The following is a 19,311-nucleotide window of genomic DNA, read 5'->3' as shown; positions in this document are numbered from 1 at the left end:
ATTGGCTAAGGTCAGCTGCTGTAAGGCTGCAATTAGGCATTTTTCAAATGAAACTAGAACATATGTTGTATTCGTATCTAGGGGAATGTTTCTGAATTATTGACCATCAAATCATAGCAGTAACTCCTGCATAATACATCAGAATGTCAAGTAACATATATAAATCATTTCACCCAATTGATTCGAGTCCAAAAGTCCAGCAGGAATCATGAGGGTTGGTAGGCATCCTTTGCCAAACGTTCAGAAGTCCATCCTTTGTTAATATTTCAGCTCCTTCAAGAATGCGAACACTTGAAATTCCCGATGATTTGTTCAGTGGCATTCGGATGTTTTCCCTGGGAGTTTTATTTTCCAGACAACAAGTCCAGAAGAAGAGCCTATGAAATCTATGGCAGGATAATGTTTGCCTATTACATTGTGTTCATCTTCACAATATTCGTTCAACTGGTCGTCATGCTTAAGCGGCCGGACTTTGACATAGATGCTGTTTGCGCCAATATGTGTGTTACTCTAATTAACACTGTCACACTTTTCAGGCAATTGGTGTTTCATTTCAATCCGAAATTCAAGAAAATAATCCAGAAAGTCATCGATATGGAGTCGCAGGTTTATCGCAAAGGCGATGAAAAGGTTACTGGTGGTTTGTTCTGGTAAGGTCCAGTTGAATGATTTGTTCCTTCCAGATTTGCTCTATCTACACCAAGTACGTGAAGGGAATCAATAAGAGCCTCAAACTCTATTTCTGCTTCATTGGTTCCTTGCTGGTGATTTTTTGCGTTCGACCTCTGTTGGCCGATCCAGTAGAGCAGCGGGTGGGCGATGAAGTGAAACTCGTCAGGCCTTTGCCTCAATCTTCATGGTTTCCGATTGATACCGAGGAACAGTATTTGGTGAGTTTGTGTGTGTGAATCTTTGGTTGATTTTCCCTATTTATTCGGTTTCATCAAAGTCATTTTTCAAGATTTTGCACTGTAAACCAGCAGTTTAAAGCTGGTTGAGGGCGCTTTTTGAAATAATTCCAAAATCTCAATAAAGGGCAAAGAGTTGAGAGCCAAAAGGTCGCTAAGGAATATTTAACAATCACTTTATTCAGCGTGTAATTGGAGTTTTTACTCAGCTTTATCGAAGTAATTTTTGGGAAATTTTTGCATTGCAAACCCGCAAATTAAAACCAGTTAAAGAGGGTTTGGAATATTTATTGAAATTTTAAAATCTCAAAAGAATCAGAAGAATACAGAGCCAAATTGGCGTGGAAAAATAATTACCAGCCACTATTTTGCTTGTAAGGAATTGGAATCTTTCCTCCGTTTTTTTCAAAGACGTTTTTTGGGAACTTTCGAATTATGGTCTCACAAATTAAAGCAGGTTAAAAGAACTTTGCAGTATTTTTTTAATTTCCGGTCTCCATAACGCGAGAAGAGTTCAGAGCCAAAACGCCGCTAAAAGAAACTTTATTTAGCTTGCATTTTCATTGCTTACTCGGCTTTAACAAACTCGTCTTTCAATTTTTACATTGCAAGTAACTCGTTTTTCGGAAATTTTTACATTGCAAGTAACATTTTACAATACAAGTACAATTTACCCGCAAGTTAAAGCTAGTTAATGGCGCTTTGGAACATTTTTTGAAATTTCGAAATCTCGAATGAATCAGAAGAGTTCAGAGCCAAATCGCAGTGAAAAAATAATTATCAGGCACTATTTTGCTTGTAAGTAATTGGAACGTTTCTTCCGTTTTTCTAAAAGGCGTTTTTCGGAACTTTTCGCATTATAGCTTCACAAATTAAAGCAGGTTAAAGGTACTTTGCAGTATTTTTTTAATTTCCAGTCTTCATAACGCGAGAAGAGTTCAGAGCCAAAACGCAGCTAAAAGACCGTTTGTTTAGCTTGTATTTGCAATGTTTACTCGGCTTTAACAAACTCGTTTTTCGGAAATTTTTACATTGCAAACCCGCAAGTTAAAGCTATTTAAAGGCGTTTTGGAACAGTTTTTGAAATTTCGAAATCTCGAATGAATCAGAAAAGTTCAGAGCCAAATCGCAGTGAGAAAATAATTATCAGGCACTATTTTGCTTGTAAGTTTTCTTAACGTTTCCTCCGTTTTTCTAAAAGGCGTTGTTGAGAACTTTTCGCATTATAGCTTCACAAATTAAAGCAGGTTAAAGGCACTTTGCAGTATTTTTTTAATTTCCAGTCTTCATAACGCGAGAAGAGTTCAGAGCCAAAACGCCGCTAAAAGATGTTTTATTTAGCTTGTATTTGCATTGTTTACTCGGCTTTAACAAAATCGTTTTTGGGAACTTTTAGCATTTAAAACCGGCAAGGTAAAGCAAGTTAAAGGCGCTTCGGAACATTTATTGAATTTTCAAAATCTCGAATGAATCAGAAGATTTGAGAGCCAAATCGCAGTGAAAAAATAATTATCAGGCACTATTTTGCTTGTAAGTAATTGGAACGTTTTCTCCGTTTTTCTAAAAGGCGTTTTTCGGAACTTTTCGCATTATAGCTTCACAAATTAAAGCAGGTTAAACGTACTTTGCAGTATTTTTTTAATTTCCAGTCTTAAAACGCCGCTAAAAGGCGCTTTATTTAGCTTGTATTTGCAATGTTTACTCGGATTTAAATCAGAGAAGCAAAGAATAACCAAATGTAAAGAATCCATAAAACTTCAGTTGCCATTAGAAAAAGTATTCAGTTCAAACTAAGGGATTTAGGTAGAGTTTAGAAATCATTCTTTCCAGCTTTCTGCAAGCTGGCGCCCCATCCTCCATTTTCTGCCTATTAATAAACTCCACTCGGTACTTAAACAGTCAATAAAAATCTACTCCGAGTAGAAAACTTAAATCCTGCAGTTCGCAAGCAGAATAAACTACCGCATTTGCTTTCGGAAGTTCGGATTTAAGAACGCGATTCACACGACACAAAGAACGATCATTTCAAAGCTGCATCTAACTTTAGGCTCCTTGATTTGGATTTTGGGGTTTTTTACACTTGAAAACAACAAAAGCTTTTTGCATATATTTTACTTTTAAGTTCGTGAAGATTAATATTTTGTGGAAAACTGGCCTAAACGGCAGGTACAGATTCAAACCAGCTCATGATTGCATGATGATGCATGTTTTCGTGCGCTGGCATCATTAAAAGCGACTGAATACAACATTTGATGTTGACACGAGCTCTCTGATAAATCTTTTGCTACATTTTTATGAAACTTTGGATTTTTTCAGCTTACTATTAAACTTTACCACCTTCCGAAAAAATGAGTCCGAGAGTGCTTTGGAATATTTTTTGAAAGTGTAAAATTTCGAAATAACCAGAAGAGTTCAGCGCCAACACCGTTAAAAATATTTAGCGGCCATTTTATTTAGCTTGCAACTGGAAAATTTACTCGGTTTTTTAAAAGTCGGTTTTAGAAGCATTTCGCATTGTAGCCCAAACCAATTAAAGCTGGTTAAAGACGCTTCAAAAAAATTGTTCAGCTTTTACTGAGTAAAGCGAGATGAATTTGAAGCAACCGTTAATATAATTGTTAAAAAATATTTTCGTTTAGTTTTGGATTATAAACTCACAAATTAAAGCTAGTTGAGGGCGCTAGTGGAATATTTTTTCAATATTTAAAACCTGAAAAGATCAAGAAAAGTTAGCGAGTCAAAACGCCAATTGTTTGAAACTTTAAGGATGCGAAGCTCGCAATTTAAAGCTGAGAGCGCTTTAACGTTTTTAATTTACAAAATCTTAAGCCTCAGCAGATTTCCGATCACATTGAAAATATTTTTAGGCTAAAAACCATCCAGAGCCGGAAGCCCTGTTCACAAAAAACACCAATTTATAATGAAACCTTTACATGCAATACTGTTTGCATGCAAACCCTAATTGTGACCCAAAATGATTAAATTTGAGCCACAATTCGTTATTTAAAACCCCCCGACCGGAAACATTCCTGTAATTGAAGCCCTAATTAAAAGCATGATTAATCATCCGACAGCTGTGCAAGACAAATTTGAATAATTTTTCCTGAATTACATCGAGTAAAATAATAAACACTTAATATCGGTCGGTTTACCAGAAAAAATACTATCAGTACACAAATCGAGCGCGTCCAGTCGAACCAGGTTTAATTAAAACTGGTAAAAATCATTGTTTTAGTACGTCTACACATGGGGCTGTATAAACTGCATGATTTCCGCATTTTTTGTTACCTGCTCCGATTTGATTATGTTCGCGCTTCTCACTCAGCCAATGGGCCATTTGAACATACTGCACGAAATTTTGCAAAATTTTGATGAGCACAAGAGGAACTTTGCCTTGAGAAATCAAATAGTCAATGACGATATTGCTGCCTATTGGACATTGGTGGATGTTATTAAACATCATAACGAAATAATCACGTAAGTTGAAACTTTATGACGCAAAGTTTGGGTAAAACTAACCAGTTTTAGGTATGTGAATGAGATAAACGACTGCATGAGTTTCGTGATGCTTTGCGATTTTTTGCAAAGCTCCCTTCAAGTTGCTTGCATTCTCACTCAAGCCCTAGAGGTAAGTTAAATAATTCACTCAAAAAACATTACATTTTGTCCTTTTGCAGAACGATATCGATGTTTTTTTGGTCCTGTTTATGATCTCGTTCATTGGGTCGATGTTTCTCAGGCTGATTCTTTACTACCATTATGGAAATGAGCTGCTCACAACTGTAAGCCACTCAAGAGTTGCAGTGCGATTAATGAACTCATTAAGCATTTTTTAGAGTCAAAATATTGCGCTTTCAGCCTGGCAGAGTAACTGGTACGACCAGTCGCCTCAAGTAAAAATAATGATGTTTACGGTGATTGCGCGAGCTCAAAAGCCACTAAAATTCTACCTGGGACAGTTCGGCGTCATGTCGCTGCAAGCGTTCATTTCTGTGAGCAACTAGATCTTTTTCAGCAATAATCTTTTTTATTGTCTAAACTGACCTATTTTAGGTTCTGCGGGCCAGCTACTCTTACATGACCTTAATGTATGGGCTGAACTGAAACCAAAACACTTCACTTTTTTAGTAATTTTATTAACGAAATGAATAGTGATCCACTAGCAGAATAGTCTAGATTGTAACTACACTAAAGTAACTTACCATTAAATCACACTAACAGGCATCAATTTACATATTTATTTGAATAAGATACATATACTATAAAACAAGTTAATTCAAGTGAAAACCTTTCTCCTTTGTTGCTGCGAGCAGTCTCTCCTTAAGTATCTCCTCAGTTGGATAGTCGGGTAGCTTCAAATAGTGCACGCAAGTGTTTACCGACGGGTACGAACCTTTGCCAGCATCCACTTTACGCACGATAGTTAATCGCGGATACAAATTCGCTAAACCGCCTGGAGGCAGAGAGCTGCACCCAGTGGTGAATTGCAAGAATGCTTTTCGCTCTTCAGGCGTCATATCAACTAAAACGTTGACAAACCTTTGGAAACCCGGACTGAAAACAACAAGAAGTATTCATATTAACATTTTCTTTTTTAAGTAAATCAATTTGATTTGATAATTGACTGCTCACCTTTCTTTAGTGTATCCTAACTTTGGTTCCGTGTAGTTCAGCAGATCTTCTTTGGTCCATTCGGGATTTTGGTTTCCACAAAGCATAATGGCCATTTCACCTGGACTGAAAGCTGCCAACTTCTCCATCGGGAAAACTTGGCAGAAACCTTTATGGAAAGCATTCAGTTGTCTGGTTAAGCCGGTTTCCAAACAAAAACTTGAAGTGAATTCTGAGTATTCCTCTAAATTCTCTATTGTGACTTCTATGTCGTCGCCATTCGGCACCAAGTTTACGCTGTCGAAGCCAAAGACATCTGAGCTTGGCAGATAAGTAAAAGTGAGCGCTAGATCTGCCAAAGACATCGATATTTCGGGATAGTGAAATGCCAAGTTTTGGATCTGATTCGTCTTATCCTCTGGCGACAAAGAGTGATCTTGCATAATATTTTGTTTCTCTCTCACTAGTTGTTTGACTTGCTTGAGGAAATCGGCTCTGACCGGGTCTATGTCAAGAAAATCGTCTTCGTTAAGAAGATTTGAGAACCAAGGCCGGCCATCTTCAGTGACTAACTTGGGCGGATCGAGCTCCAGCTCCTTTTCACTTTCCTCCGAGATATAACTGGAAGCCATAATATCCTCTTCCGTGCTCTTCTTAATGCCCACCAGGCCAATCCGTTCGTTCACCGTGTTCTGAATCTCGCCGTGGCACATCAACTTCAAAAAGCTCTTGCTCAGTGGCAGATCAACCAGACGATTATCTTGCAACACTTTCGCCAAGAACACACCCAAAAACCAGAAATACTTCACAGCCTTATCACATACTTCAGAGTTCTGTGGCAAAGGAGCGGGAAACAGACCAGAGGCTCTTCTTACGTAGAAACCCGGCGGTTTCAGCCCTTCGCCTAAATCAACAGTTTCAGCTTCATAATTCAACTCATCGTCGCAGATCCACATGCACAAATCCCGTCTTTGCAATTCAGCAGCGACTAAGGCGTAAAATTCCAATGTCGGCCCTAGTCCTGTACCTTCTTCTCCCACAAATTCCACCTGGAACAAACAGAAATTTGAATGCACTCAATTGATTTGGAAATTCATATCGCACATTTCCAGCTTTGAAGGCAGATAAACCGGCTTTAATTTGCCAGTTAATAACTGATTTCTTCTGGCACTTTGAAAACAGAATTCCCCATGTCAACTCAGTTAGGTCCATTTTGTGAAACACTGCAATTCGCAAATCACCTCTTTGCCTGATATTCGGCTCTGATCTTTTGGAAACTGTCTTACCTCTAAAATAGACTTTTTCTCCGCGTGAACCTTCATAACTTGAATAGCCCAATCCAGCAGTTGATCACCTCGGGGAACTTTCACTCGTTCGTGCTTCAGTCTGCCTACTCGAAACTCGTGCGGATCGTCCCTTCTGGGTGATAAACCAGGGGTGCGTTGCCGTTCAATGGTCACATCGCGTTGAGTTTGCAACCACACGATACTCCTAGAAGCTCCGAATGCTGTACAATTGAAGTAGAGCTGCCTGGTTTCGAATGGGAATAAGAAAGGGCAAGAGTGATTCAATTCCTCGCACCAAGTGGGCAAGCTGGAGCTGGACAGCACTAGTGGGTCTTGAATTTGCTGAAACAGAAATATTTCCATTGCTGTAATAAAAGGAACTGGAATTTTCGTTTGACTTTGAAAAAATCGTACCTGCAAAAGCTTGTTAGTGATCTTTTTGCTGGAATACAGCTCGGAATTGACTTCGGCGTAATTCAAAGACTTTTCAATAACGCTGTGAGATGTTGTGATGACAAACAAATGTCTCAATAGATGAAGAACGTCCTCGACAGTGCAACTGGACACCGAAGGTGTTCCAGGAACTGGAGTGGATGGCGAAAGTGAATGGCCAGCAATAGAGCTGGCTCGCATATGAGCCACCCGTCTAGTTACAGGGGTCGCGTGTCCGTCCTCCGAGTCGTTTGAACTGCCTTCTTTGATTTCCTTGTAAATGATCCTAAAAAATTCAAATCATGCACTGGACAAGCTTAAGAGCGGTGCTGGCTCACATATAAGTGGGCTCCCATAACCGACGCAGCTTCTCCTGCTTGGATGGAAACTCGGTTAGTTGCATCAGCTCCTGAACAGCTCTGAATATAGTCCAAGAGGGTTCGTTCAGTTCGATCTCGACGTCGTTAATGCCGGGCATGTTGGGCCCTTGAAGAACCAACTGAATTTTGGGTTGGGGCAAATATTCCAGGTCCGCTGAGCTCGAGCTTTCCTCCTGGCCTGGAGCCGGAATTTCCAGATCACTAGTTTGAATAATGTTCGTTCTTCCAGGCCGAGGATCAAAAGCAGGAATTAAGGCGCTGAACTGCCGCTTTACAACATATTCATCATCCCATGACCTTCTTTTCGTATTATGGAGCGGCTCGAATCCTTCCTCCTCCATAAAACTCAGCAGATTTCTTGAAACCATAACCTATAAAACCCCAAACAGACGGTTCCAGATGTGCATGCTACATGATCATCATCATCATCATCATCACCACCCTCACCTCATCATAATCAGCATCGTCTTCATTTTCATCATCATCATTATCATCTTCATTGTCGCCCATTTCCTCATCATCCTCCAATTCAGCAAGCAAGGTTGGAGCTCTGCACGTCTCCAAAAAGTCCTCCAGTGAAACCTGCTCGCTATCGCTGCTGGTCGAAGTCAAACTCATAGTCAAAGCCTGGCTAAGTCCTTGAACAGCACCTGCAACAAATTGGAACACATGAAAAGTGCCAGAGTGAGCCCAGTCTGAATTACGAAAGAATGCATGATAAACCGACAATACCTGCAGCGGTTGAGATTCCTGCTTGTTGAGCCCTCGAATTATTACTAGAAGATAAACTAGGATAACTCTGAGCAGTGCTTAGCAGGCCACTGGGGAAATTCGTGGACAACGCCAGCCTTACCAGACTGGATACGGAGTTGGGAGCGCGCGGGAAAATGCATCCCGCATTTTGGTTATTTTGCACGTTTGCATTCGATACTTGAGCGTTGTTAGAGTTCGAATTGCGTGATGATTGCGATGTTACCGTTGAACTTGACTGGCGTCGTCGAGCCAAAGCGGCAAACGTCTCTAACAAGCCTGGGAAGTTCAGAACTATAATTTAGTTGGTAAGGCTGAAGTTAATTGAGCATTCTAGATAAGGATGGTTGGAGATAGCACGAAGTTTAATTAGGGAAACAATGCAATTACCCACACAGATCGAAATAAAAATTAAATATTTCATCAATCACACACATGTATTCCTGTATATTTGAAAACGAACAATGGGCTATAAGTCCTGAAGGAAAGAATATGTATATTAACACAAGGAGAAACCAAAATAACACAATTTTTATAGGGGCCAAGCAAATTTTGAAAAATCCTCTAATTAACCTTCGGCTCAAATTCATGCAAATGAGAGAAAATGAATGTTGTGCAACAACAACTTACCTGCACTTGCAGTGGTTTCAATCTGGCTGTTTGCCTCAGTGCTTGTAAGATTTGGTACACTAACACTCATGGGATTGGTGACCACAATGGAATTCTTCGCATTATTTGCGTTATTCACTGCTTCTTCGTTGTCACTGCTACTGAAACTGGGTTTCGCACCATCCTCACCATCCTCTTTCCGTTTCTCCGCCGGTTCCTCATTAGCTTCGGGCTTAGAAGAAACAGATATTCGCACAGGAGTTCCCGCCATGCTGGACAAGTTGTTGATCGACTGCTGGTTGGTTTGGCTGAAGTTCAAGGCCGACTGCAGAAATTCGGCTGAAAGGAAGTTGTTGGTGTTGTTCCTCAACATATCCGAACCTTCCCGGATCCGATCCAACGCTTCAACAGCTTCGACAAAGCTCTGAGCCGCAACCGCAGTGGCATTCGTAATTTTTGTCGTCCGGTTTGATTTGCCCGCCGCAGACTTTTGGCTCGCATCCCTTAAACTATCACTAGGTTCGTCGCTGCTTTGACGCTTTGTTGCAGCTGGTTTGTTGTCCGGTAGCGTTAAACTTTCAACAATAGTAGCCAAGTCGCTGCTGTTGTTTATAGTAGAAAGATCGTGATGTGGATCCCTCAACGGATGCACGACGAGCGATAAATCGCTATCCAAGTTTCCTGCTTGAGATTCTGAAGTCACGGCCACTAATGCTTCATTTCTGGCCCCAGAGAGAACGCTTTCGGCTATAGTTACTGCTGCCTGCTTGGCAGCCAAATTGTCCGCAGAAGCGGCTTGTTCAGTTGAGGCGACCGATGTTTTGATATCAGTTGCTTCAGGCAAACTTGGCGTTGAACTGCTCTTTCTACTAGTCAGAACACTCTGCTTGTCGTCCTTATTTTTCGGTTTATTTGCCAATTTCGGCGTCGATGCTGCTCCAACATCAACGTTCACCGCCAACTTTAGATCATATTTTCCTTCAGCCCCCATACGGTAGGAGTTTGATCCTCCATGATCCCAGGTTACGTCAATCCAACCAGAATGGAGATCTCCAGTCACGGTCCCTGAAACAAAATGAGAAAATTATTAATTTCTAGGGTCCATGAAGGCTTGGGGTAGTTTTTACCTTCCCCGGGTGGGTTGCCATCCTGATCCCTCCACTTCCAATCGACCCCTCGCATCACTCTCGCTCCAACTGTCATAAATTTCAGCAACTGCGTCTTCACCAGTCTCCTTTGTTTTCTTAGCTGAGCCTCCTGTTCCTTGTGAGCTTTTCCCATTTCATCGCACACACTCGTCACTTGACCGTAGATTTCAAAGCCGGAAAGACTGAGATAATGGGTCTGACCAGATTCGTTTTTCCCCGCCTGTTGAATGCGCACATGCCGCCATCCTTGTTCGTCTGGTGGCGATTCCACTGGCCATGTGGCTGTAGAGCCTGGCTCATTCAGAGAAATATCGTGCGTGTGTGTGGAAAGCGTTGTCCAAACCACTCCGTCCTTGGACATTTGAAAGAGCCAATTCCTCAAAGCCGAACGGCCGTAGCCGCGAGCATGCCTCAAAGTATAGGCGGTAGGAATAATAAACAGACCCAAATCGATACTGAACCACGCTCGCTTGTCATCGTCTGTGTGACAGTTTAATGCTGAGGAGTCGCGCGACAGAATATCCTCCAGGCGCCCATAAGGAAGGTTTCTTCCGTCTGAACTCGTGACTGTTACCAAACCGTACTGGGCGGGATTCACCCATTCGCAGCTAGTTTTCCCATTAGTTCCAATAAAGTAAATCACCCCATTCTCATCAAAGTCGTGCGAATGTTTGAACGTTTGGAACTTGGTCTCTCGCAGCTTTTTTACAAACTGGAACGTGGCCCTGTCGTAGTCGTACCACTGTTTCGCCACCATTTTCAGCAAATACCGCTCGAGTTGAGCTACAGTAGCCAAAGGCTCCATCTTTAAACCTCTTCCAGTTCGGTCAATCAACGTACTATCACCCTGCGCTTTTTCCAGCCTGAATCTCAATCGTCGAGTTAACACCTGCAATCCATATCCGGACCCCGGAGAATCATAAAGGTACACTGGCAATTTTTCAATGCTTTCCAACACGGCGATTAGCTTTTGAACCAATATGGACATGGAATTATGCTCATCGGAGGATTTAACTTTGAAACAATCCTTGAATACTTGGATTCTTTGCTTTTGATGCTTGTTTACCTTGCTGACTTTGAGCCCTGAAATAAAAAATAATATTTGGATTATGAAAAAAAAATTACTGTTTCGATCGTAGAAATTGGGGAGATTTTCGCGCTATCAGCTGTGGTCGAATAGCTTGCATATTCATTTAAGCGTAGACCTTTGTCTCTTACCTTGATCCCAATAACTAATAGACAAAAGATTCAGAAGTGCTTGAACTAATCCAGAGCTGTACAACTCGTAAGCACTGACCACACCGTCGTCCTTTAAGATAACAGTGAGAGCGTCAATTGCATTGGTCAGGATTTCTTTCCATGAGTTGGTGCCGTCTCTGTTGTTCCCATAAGAGCCTTGTTTCTGGCATGCTCGTTCTATCTGAGCGACGATATTTCCTAACTGCGCGACTACTCCCCGAGGCTGAGCTTGAGCGGCTCTAAAGTATTGTTCATACAATTGATGAGCTAGATACTTGACTTTGATCTTTGTCGCTTCGGTTCTTGACCGAATTCGCTTGCCCTTTTTGCTTGTCCAGCCGGTAGCAAATTCAGCGCCTGCAGGTTAAAACCAACATTATTTAAAATGCAACATGGAAAGCGTACCATGCTTTACCCAGACTGGTTTCGGCAATAAAAGAATGTTTAGTGCCCCTATTGGACTCAAAAATAAAGCCCGGAAGATCGTCCCTTAATATGGTGGTTTGCTGTTGACCATCGGAGTTGTGAATATGCACTTCTGCATCTCTTTTCGAAGTTAGAGACCAGTTTCCAACCACAAGCCTTGCAGGACCCGGTTTTGACAAAATTGGTATGGAGTTATTGGTAATTCGAACAGCAGCTCGGGCTCTTTGAAGCTTTTCCAAGAACTCGCCACGGTTTTCTGAAATCGCATCGATCTCAACTGAATAAAATGCCAATAATTACAATTATTCTTACAGAAAACGTCTACGTGTCACAATGAAACTGCTGTTAGTAATAGGCCTGGGTGATACTGTGTTGAGTTGCGCTATTGAGTTGTTGCCACTCTCTGAGTTAACGAGTTATAACTCGTCGGTTAATGAGTTATAATTAATTTGTTAAAGCTTTACGACACCCGAGACTGGAATTATCACATCTAAAAAAGGGTTATTAACATTTTTTCTGAGTAACGTTTTACTATATTCAGACTATGAAGGCTTTCACGGCCGGTTAAATCACATTTAGGAATGTTTTCTGGGCTTTGAAGCCGTGGTCTATGGGAATTGAACAGTTGTCAACCAGTCTTAGTCGAAAAGCACGGGAGATCATTTCGCCCACTGCCTCATCGCCTTTGATAATGTCCACCGCAGTTGTGGACGAAACGTCAGGAAGAAATTCCCATAGACCACGGCTTCAAAGCCCGGAAAACATTCCTAAATGTGTTTTACTACATTGTTCAATCAACTAAGAAAAAGTCATCTAGATCTTCCCAGCAACAGAACTGAGTCCAAAGAAAGTCGACGAGTTTTCTTGTAAAATCTATCTCTTCATTTGTTTCCATAAAACATTCAGTTTGTCAGTATTTTACATTAAAACGTTAGGAAAAACGCGGTTTTTATTTTTAGAGACACGGTTGCCACGAAATATTAACCTAAAAGTGAAGAAACGCCAGTTTCCAAGAGTTTTCCAAATACATGATTATAAATTTTCGCTTTTTCAGTCCGGGGAAATATTTTTGAAAAAAGACCTAGAAATAATTATTAGGGTTTTGTCCATAATTTGAAGCTGCAAAAAGTTTTCCAAACATTTGTGCCAAGCGGTTAAGGATGCGAGTGTTCCAATAAAATGTAGCTTATAATTTTTCAAGGAAAATACCTCAAAATTGCCAGTATTTTAAGTAAAATTAAAAAATAATGCGATTTTTGCGTAGAAAGAATTGCTTAATAGAAACTTTGTTAAAAATGACCTGAAAATTTAAAAGAACTTTAGAAATCTTCAGAGCGATGAGGGCGGCGAATTTTCCCATTAATTTTTTGTTAACTTTTCCTCTGGTGGTTTTTTTTTAAGATAATCCTAATTACTTTTTAAGGGTTTTCTAAAGTTCCTGCAAACCGCGAATTTTCTAGCAAATTAATTATATAATTTTTGACTGAAAACACCCTATTATTGTCAAAAAAGAAGAAAATTATCAAAAAATAATATTTTTTTACCGTTTCGATTAAAAACTTTTAGTTTTGTGATCGGTTTTGGAGAAAACCTTAATAGTTTTCAGGAAAAAAACGGTAGAAATTTATTTTCGTTTTTGCCCCGAATTCAACACTGAAAAAAGTTTTTGGAATTTTTTTACGAAGCTATGAATTTATCTTGCAATAATTCGCGTAAAAGTCCTCCAGGTCGTCAGTATTTTTAAGTAAAAGTCTACAAAATAGAGCGTTTTTGAGTAGAAAGTAAAGCAAAAAAAATTCGGTCAAAACTAAAAAAACACATTTTTCAGAAATTCTACTGTCTTCAGAGGAATGGAGGTGAGAGATTTCCAAATCTGTTATAAACTTTCGCTTATTCTGTTCGTTTTTTGATAGAAAATTGTTTGATTTTTGTTCCAAATTGGAAGCTGGAAAACGACACAGGATTCCAAATTTATTTCAGATTAATATTGTCAGCATTTTTAAGTGAAACTTTAGAAAATTGAGTATTTAGAAGAAAGAGTAACTTGGCTAAAACTAGAAAATTCTGAAATTTGAAGACATTTTAAAAATGTTATTAATAAATGGCCTTATAATAAATCTTAAAAAAGTTATAAAAGTCATCAACATTTTCCCAGCAACGGAATTGAGTTACTGCGCCGGTGCGTTGGATTGGCGCAGCACTGCGCCAACTCCTAAAAATTCACTGAGTTACCCAGGCCTAGTTAGTAGATTGCAAAAAGTTAACATACTTGTCAATGTGGAGGCCTGCACTAGACATGCAAAACTGGAATAACTATCTAGTCTGGTTGTGTGTAAGTAAATAAAGCGTGCGATAAAAAAATAGATGAAATTAATTAAAGTAAACTACAAATTTGACGAATTTTAAGAACAAAGTAAATCTCCAGTAGATGACTGTGGAACTGCCGAACGTTTGAGAGCCACAATTTAAATAAAATGGATTAATGATTCACCTACCTTCGGTCGTAAGGGAGTCGGTGGATCGGGCCTTGCCTAAATGCAACAAAAACAAACATTGGTTGTGACACTCCGCAGACTTATGTAATCGTAAGATTCAATTTTTTATACTGACATGGGTGTTATTTCACGTTAAAAAAAAGTCGATTAAATGCAACAAAAACACAAAAAACAGCAAATGTTTGATTTAAACTTGGATCAAAATGCTTTAAAAGATGTTGTGGTCTAGGCATTCGTTTTTCAGGCTAGTCATCAAACCTACCTTAAAACCGTCTTCTTGAAGACAGCTTTTAGCTTATATCGCGCAACTTCATAAAAACCCAACGGGCATGAAAATTAAGAGAATAATCCCTTTCCCAATTAAAAATTCAGCTTAATATCAAAGAACCCCTTCCCAAAAACCGCCTAATTTGATCAAACTTCCAACTTTATATTCGGTTCAAAGCATGCATAAAACCGCAAGGAAATTGTAGTTGGGTGACTTCTACGAAACATTTTACTGCAATCTTTATACTTCGATGTACAAACAATAAAAAATCAAGAAAAAATCAGTTGCTGAAAGTACGAGAAAAATTTACCTGGTGTATCAGCGCCGCCTTCAGGAGATCCGCTCGAGTACATGGTCGCTAATTTACCATCGAGTATAAATCGGAACCATCCATTTGAACCATTGGAAAGTTCCAAAGCTGCAGCATCGCTCCAAAGATATAGACAATCTCGTCCGCGACAAACCGACCAGTCCTTCCAATGATAAGCTTTTCCCGGCAGGATTTCTTTTGCATCGTCCACTTGCTGTTGCTCGGTGGGTTCTGTGAAAGTCAACTCAGATTAATAAATGTCAAAGTGAGACATTGAAAAACAAACCTTCTTGCGATGGTTCCCCTTCGTCAGCTTCCTGGGGTTCTGGCGGGGCTGCCAAGGACTGGACTTTGGAGAAAATTCCCAGTCGGGCAAAATGATCCAAAAAGGTCTTCTGGTTTTTCACCATCAGATCCTGGATGATAGTGAGAACCACAGAGTGACCATCCTCGTCTTCCTGTCACACAAAGCCCCTGGTTAAAAAGAAGTCTGTGTAAATCGAAAGAATATTACCTCATTGTCGAGCACAACGGCAATCACTTCAACCAACTGTGTGGCGAAATTCGGAGTAATCTCGATAGCGCAGAGATCTTCGAGCAAATTCGGTTGGATGTAATGGATCATTTTCTTGATTAATCCCAGACTGGCTTTTCTCACGCTGGGCAGCATTGTTAGCTGGAATGTACTGCAAAATATCGGTAGCAGACGTTTTAAATAAACAGGCGCCATTTCTGGGTCTCCTTTCGGCTCGACGCTTTCGTCAGTATCCGATTCCGACTTTCGGCCTCGCTCCTTGTCCAGACAAACCATCCATTCGCCTAATAAAATCTCAATAAAACACATTTTTAAGCAGTTTCAAATAGCTTACCGGGTGATTGTAAAATAGCCGCCACTTCTCGATGCCCTTCGTCAACCCTTTCTCGCGCTTTATCCAATGGTGTTTTGCCATCTTCATCCCGCAGATCAGGATTTGCGCCATACCTTAAGAGCACTTTAGCGATTGTTGGCCTGCCGAAGCAAGCAGCGTAATGTAATGACGAAGATCTTTGGCCTTTGTTAACATCCGCTCCTTTTTCGCAGAGATATTCGACCATTTCTTGAGTGCCAAAAGCTGACGCCCAATTTAATAAGGTTTGCCCGACGTCGTCCATGAAATTAACCTGCGAAGAGACAAAAAAGTCAGCAAATTAGGTAGATTTTTTAAATAAATAAGCAACCTCTATGCCGCCATTTTCGATAGCCTCAATAAGAGCGTCTGTATCTTTGGATCGGATGCAGTCGATCAGCTGTCTATGAGATTTTTCAGCTGCGGAATCCATGCGTCTGATCCTCGGCATCAGTTGACCGGAAGTGCAAGCGCCCGGTTTTCCCAGGGCTCTGCGCCCTTCGAACAGCAAAACTAGCAGCAAATCGACCAATCTCATCGAGTCTAGCGTGCATCGCTCATCTCCTTTCAGAGCTTTTTCTATAGCGTCCAAAAGCTCGGATCGCAACAAATCCTGCAACACACGGTTAATTGGCCTCTGAAACTACACCAAACAAAATGAGTAACTTACATGGGTAATGATGGGAGATCCTCTGCATAAAGTGGACAGTAGACTAATAATGGTAGAAATTGAAGCGGCATTAGCTTTAGAGTCGGTTACTGCAGGGACGCTTGATGATGTTTGGGTTTTACCGGTATTCTGGGCGGCTGCTGCTGCTGGACCGGCTGCATTAGATAGTCTGCTCAACAACTCCTTTACCAATCCTGAAAGGAAGTTGGAAAATGACCCTCTGAAGTTGCTATTTTTTGTGCAACACTCACCATGTTGAGCTAAAGGCGCTGGATCAACGCCTCTACGAGTAAATCGGTCAGCGACGGAAGCGAAACAACGTAGCGCTCCATCTGCTACTAGAGTGTCTTCATGTTGCAGCAAGGCGCTCAATGCCTGCAGAAACATGGCGTAATCCTGATGCAATGATTATATTGGGCGAATAATTTACCTGAACACAGCCAGGCAGTTGTAAATCGGCAGGTTCCATCTTGGTGCATAAACGTGACACCACAGCCATAGCTGAATGCAGGGTGTCTTTGTGAACGCCTTGGCCATTGTCTCGAATAAATGGGAGAATGCAGCTTAAGCCACTGGCGTCAAAAACTGCGCCAGCTTCTCGCGTGCAAATCAATTCTAGTACCTAAAAGAAAGATCGCCTTTACCGATTTATCGATATCAAAGTGCTAGACACCGTACCTTAACGCACTGTTCCGCTAAATCCTTGCTAGTTCTACTGGCCAACTCCACCACAACCAAACGATCGCAAATTGCTTTGATAGCGCCATCAATAGCTACAATTCTCTTAGTACATTCAGCGGACACATCCAGATAATAAGTTATAGCTCTGGCTGTGACCTAATAATCATTAATGCAATTTAATTGAAATGTTCGCAAATAATTTTCACCCAAAACACTCACTTCCAGAACATTTTCTGGAGCCTGTTCGTCCAGAAATATCCTGCATAGGGCCGGGAGGAAAGTTCTCGGGGGACAACTCTCAAAGCAGCGGTCAACATTATCAGACATCAAAAGCAGCATGCACAGTTGCTCTAGAGCAATGAGTTGCATGTCCCTTTCATCGCCTAATCCACTGTTGAGCCATTCCAGAAGAGTCTCGGGATCAGGGTCGGCCATCTATTCAAGGTAATATTTTCAGAACCAAGTGAAAGTGAAATGTGGTCAGTTGGCTTGGTAAAACGGACTAACTATAAACGATGTCAAAATTATTTAGGTTGTTCAAATCGGCTTTTTTGATGAAATGAAAATCTTGAAAAGTACGAGTGAACCTTCTATGAACTAAATAATGAATGGATTTGAAAATGGGGAAAATTCCAATATTCTCCTTATGAAAATTGAAAATCTTTGTGTTGGCGATTGGCCTTAAAACAAACAACGCGAAGCACTTTTATGCGACCAAACATCGTGTCTATCGCGATAGGGAACTGCATTCTGTTTCAATCTACCTTTTAAATTCCTTCCTGCCAGAGGATGATGTTTATTTATCGTATTTGTAGCAAAACCTAATCTAGAGAATCGCACTAATAGGATATTGAAGAGACAAGTGCGGAAATGTATAAATTAAACGTCTGGTTTCCTTTGTTGGCAATTGCCTCGATAAAAAGATGTGGAATCTTAGCTAGTAAACCAGAATTTCCAACATACGTAAAATAAATTATCTTATCTGCCTACTTATGTGCATGTCTTCTGCTAGTGATGTGACTGAAGCCAAGAGATCAGATGTGGGTCATTTGAAGCACTTAACCGTCACGACAAAGTGCAAATAGATGTGTAGAGCAGGTGAATTCGTGTGTGGTGTGGTCCCATTTTCCAGGAAATTGTTGGGTGAAAATGCAAACAAAGCGATCCGATTTATCAATACTTACTGTTAATCTGGTAGACGGCCTGATGCGTTTCCTCGACGAGAATGTGCGGATTTGAAGGAAAGTCCTGAAACAGGAAATTGATTAGAAAGGTTATTGAGACAATGTACAATGCAAACCCAACCATAACTAGGAATGCACAAAATCAATAAAATTTGGAAGTTTGCATGTCCTGGACAGTAGCACTGAGAATGATTTGGAGACGTTGACAACGAGTTTAATGAATTTGAGCATATTTCACTGCTTGTGACATTGATATAAAAACAAGAATTTCGTTTTGAACCAAATCATATAAAGAAAATGTCACCAGTTGGTGAAAAAATGGGCTCGTACCTGGTTGCGAAGCTTTACATATCACGCGATCTTCACTTTCGCAAATTCGCGATCCGAGCAAACAAACTTGAGAACACTTGCGGAAAATCAAGGTGTCGAACTGGAAATCAATGTTTTTATGACGAATTGCAAATACATGGGAAAACTAATTGTAATGGTTAAACGTCAACCGATTATACAGTAATCAGAACCACCAACACTACGCAACTAAATTCAATATGGATGACCTTTCACCATCACGTCCAGCCTGTCATTATACAGTTAATGCCATGTTGTCTCTTCCTACTAGTAGAATTCTCGCTCTTTTAGAAAGAGAAAGATAGAGGTTGCTAATCAAACAATATGTATTATAATAATAAAACGCATCAATACAATAACATCTTGATAATCAGATCTTAGAGCTCAATTTCCAGTTTTCTGAAATCGGAAAAATAACGAAACTGTAGCGCCTTGAACTTAGATTTTTAAAAACATGTTTATTATTATTATATTTCCTTTGCTTTTTCACCGATTGTTTTCAACTTTGGCATCCCTACATGCAAAATTGTTAAAAATGCAACAAAATGTTATTTTCCTTTTGTTCTTTATTAGAAATTAATAAGAAGTTTTTTTGACTTCACAAGAAGTTTGGGGCGACAACACTTTATTGGCGTTTTAGATTTCCGAAAATTTTCAAGTTCTATCGATTGGATAGTCA

At 40.3% G+C, this 19,311-nt stretch overlaps 2 protein-coding genes across 4 annotated transcripts; one reads left to right on the top strand and one right to left on the bottom strand.

The window, feature by feature from the left end:
* Positions 1–59: 59 nt before the first annotated feature.
* LOC109533486 (putative odorant receptor 92a) lies at positions 60–5,136 on the top strand. Its single transcript, XM_048660571.1, has 8 exons — positions 60–214; positions 271–630; positions 684–890; positions 4,144–4,385; positions 4,437–4,536; positions 4,586–4,690; positions 4,745–4,900; positions 4,962–5,136. Exons 1-8 carry the CDS (start codon positions 209–211, stop codon positions 5,010–5,012), a joined length of 1,227 nt encoding a protein of 408 aa, XP_048516528.1. The 5' UTR covers positions 60–208; the 3' UTR covers positions 5,013–5,136.
* LOC109533487 (E3 ubiquitin-protein ligase HECTD1) lies at positions 5,132–18,839 on the bottom strand. 3 transcript variants are annotated; one of them, XM_048660561.1, is made up of 24 exons: positions 18,615–18,839; positions 18,285–18,348; positions 17,320–17,535; positions 17,098–17,256; positions 16,850–17,041; positions 16,671–16,794; positions 16,420–16,613; positions 16,081–16,362; positions 15,732–16,023; positions 15,377–15,681; positions 15,149–15,320; positions 14,863–15,093; positions 14,285–14,320; positions 11,779–12,045; positions 11,343–11,720; positions 10,104–11,207; positions 8,998–10,041; positions 8,350–8,661; positions 8,065–8,267; positions 7,576–7,988; positions 7,220–7,523; positions 6,806–7,147; positions 5,541–6,568; positions 5,132–5,462 (listed from the first exon to the last, which is right to left on the bottom strand). In XM_048660561.1, the coding sequence occupies exons 3-24, from the start codon at positions 17,533–17,535 to the stop codon at positions 5,180–5,182; spliced, it is 7,881 nt and encodes a 2,626-aa protein (XP_048516518.1). In that variant the 5' UTR covers positions 18,285–18,348; positions 18,615–18,839; the 3' UTR covers positions 5,132–5,179. The 3 variants fall into 3 exon arrangements, with proteins under 3 accessions (XP_048516518.1, XP_048516520.1, XP_048516519.1); XM_048660563.1 differs by having other exon boundaries at positions 8,350–8,646; XM_048660562.1 differs by lacking the exon at positions 14,285–14,320.
* Between the last annotated feature and the right edge of the window lie 472 nt (positions 18,840–19,311).

The sequence above is a fragment of the Dendroctonus ponderosae genome, unplaced genomic scaffold (genome assembly GCF_020466585.1).
Source record: "Dendroctonus ponderosae isolate FM_Combo_2020 unplaced genomic scaffold, Dpon_F_20191213v2 Dpon_F_20191213_1, whole genome shotgun sequence".
In the NCBI taxonomy this organism is placed as follows: Eukaryota; Metazoa; Arthropoda; class Insecta; order Coleoptera; family Curculionidae; genus Dendroctonus; species Dendroctonus ponderosae.
The sequence above is the reverse complement of the archived record's forward strand: the minus strand, read 5'-3'. Positions and strand labels throughout refer to the sequence as shown.

Excerpts from the sequence above, each read along its gene's own strand:
- LOC109533486 (XM_048660571.1), top strand. Across the intron at positions 891-4,143 it reads ATACCGAGGAACAGTATTTG|TACGTCTACACATGGGGCTG; the intron begins GTGAGTTTGTGT and ends TCATTGTTTTAG. Across the intron at positions 4,386-4,436 it reads CATCATAACGAAATAATCAC|GTATGTGAATGAGATAAACG; the intron begins GTAAGTTGAAAC and ends AACCAGTTTTAG.
- LOC109533487 (XM_048660561.1), bottom strand. The coding sequence starts at position 17,535 with ATGGCCGACCCTGATCCCGAGACTCTTCTGGAATGGCTCAACAGTGGA. Across the intron at positions 8,662-8,997 it reads TGAAACCACTGCAAGTGCAG|TTCTGAACTTCCCAGGCTTG; the intron begins GTAAGTTGTTGT and ends ACTAAATTATAG. Across the intron at positions 7,524-7,575 it reads TTATGGGAGCCCACTTATAT|GATCATTTACAAGGAAATCA; the intron begins GTGAGCCAGCAC and ends TGAATTTTTTAG.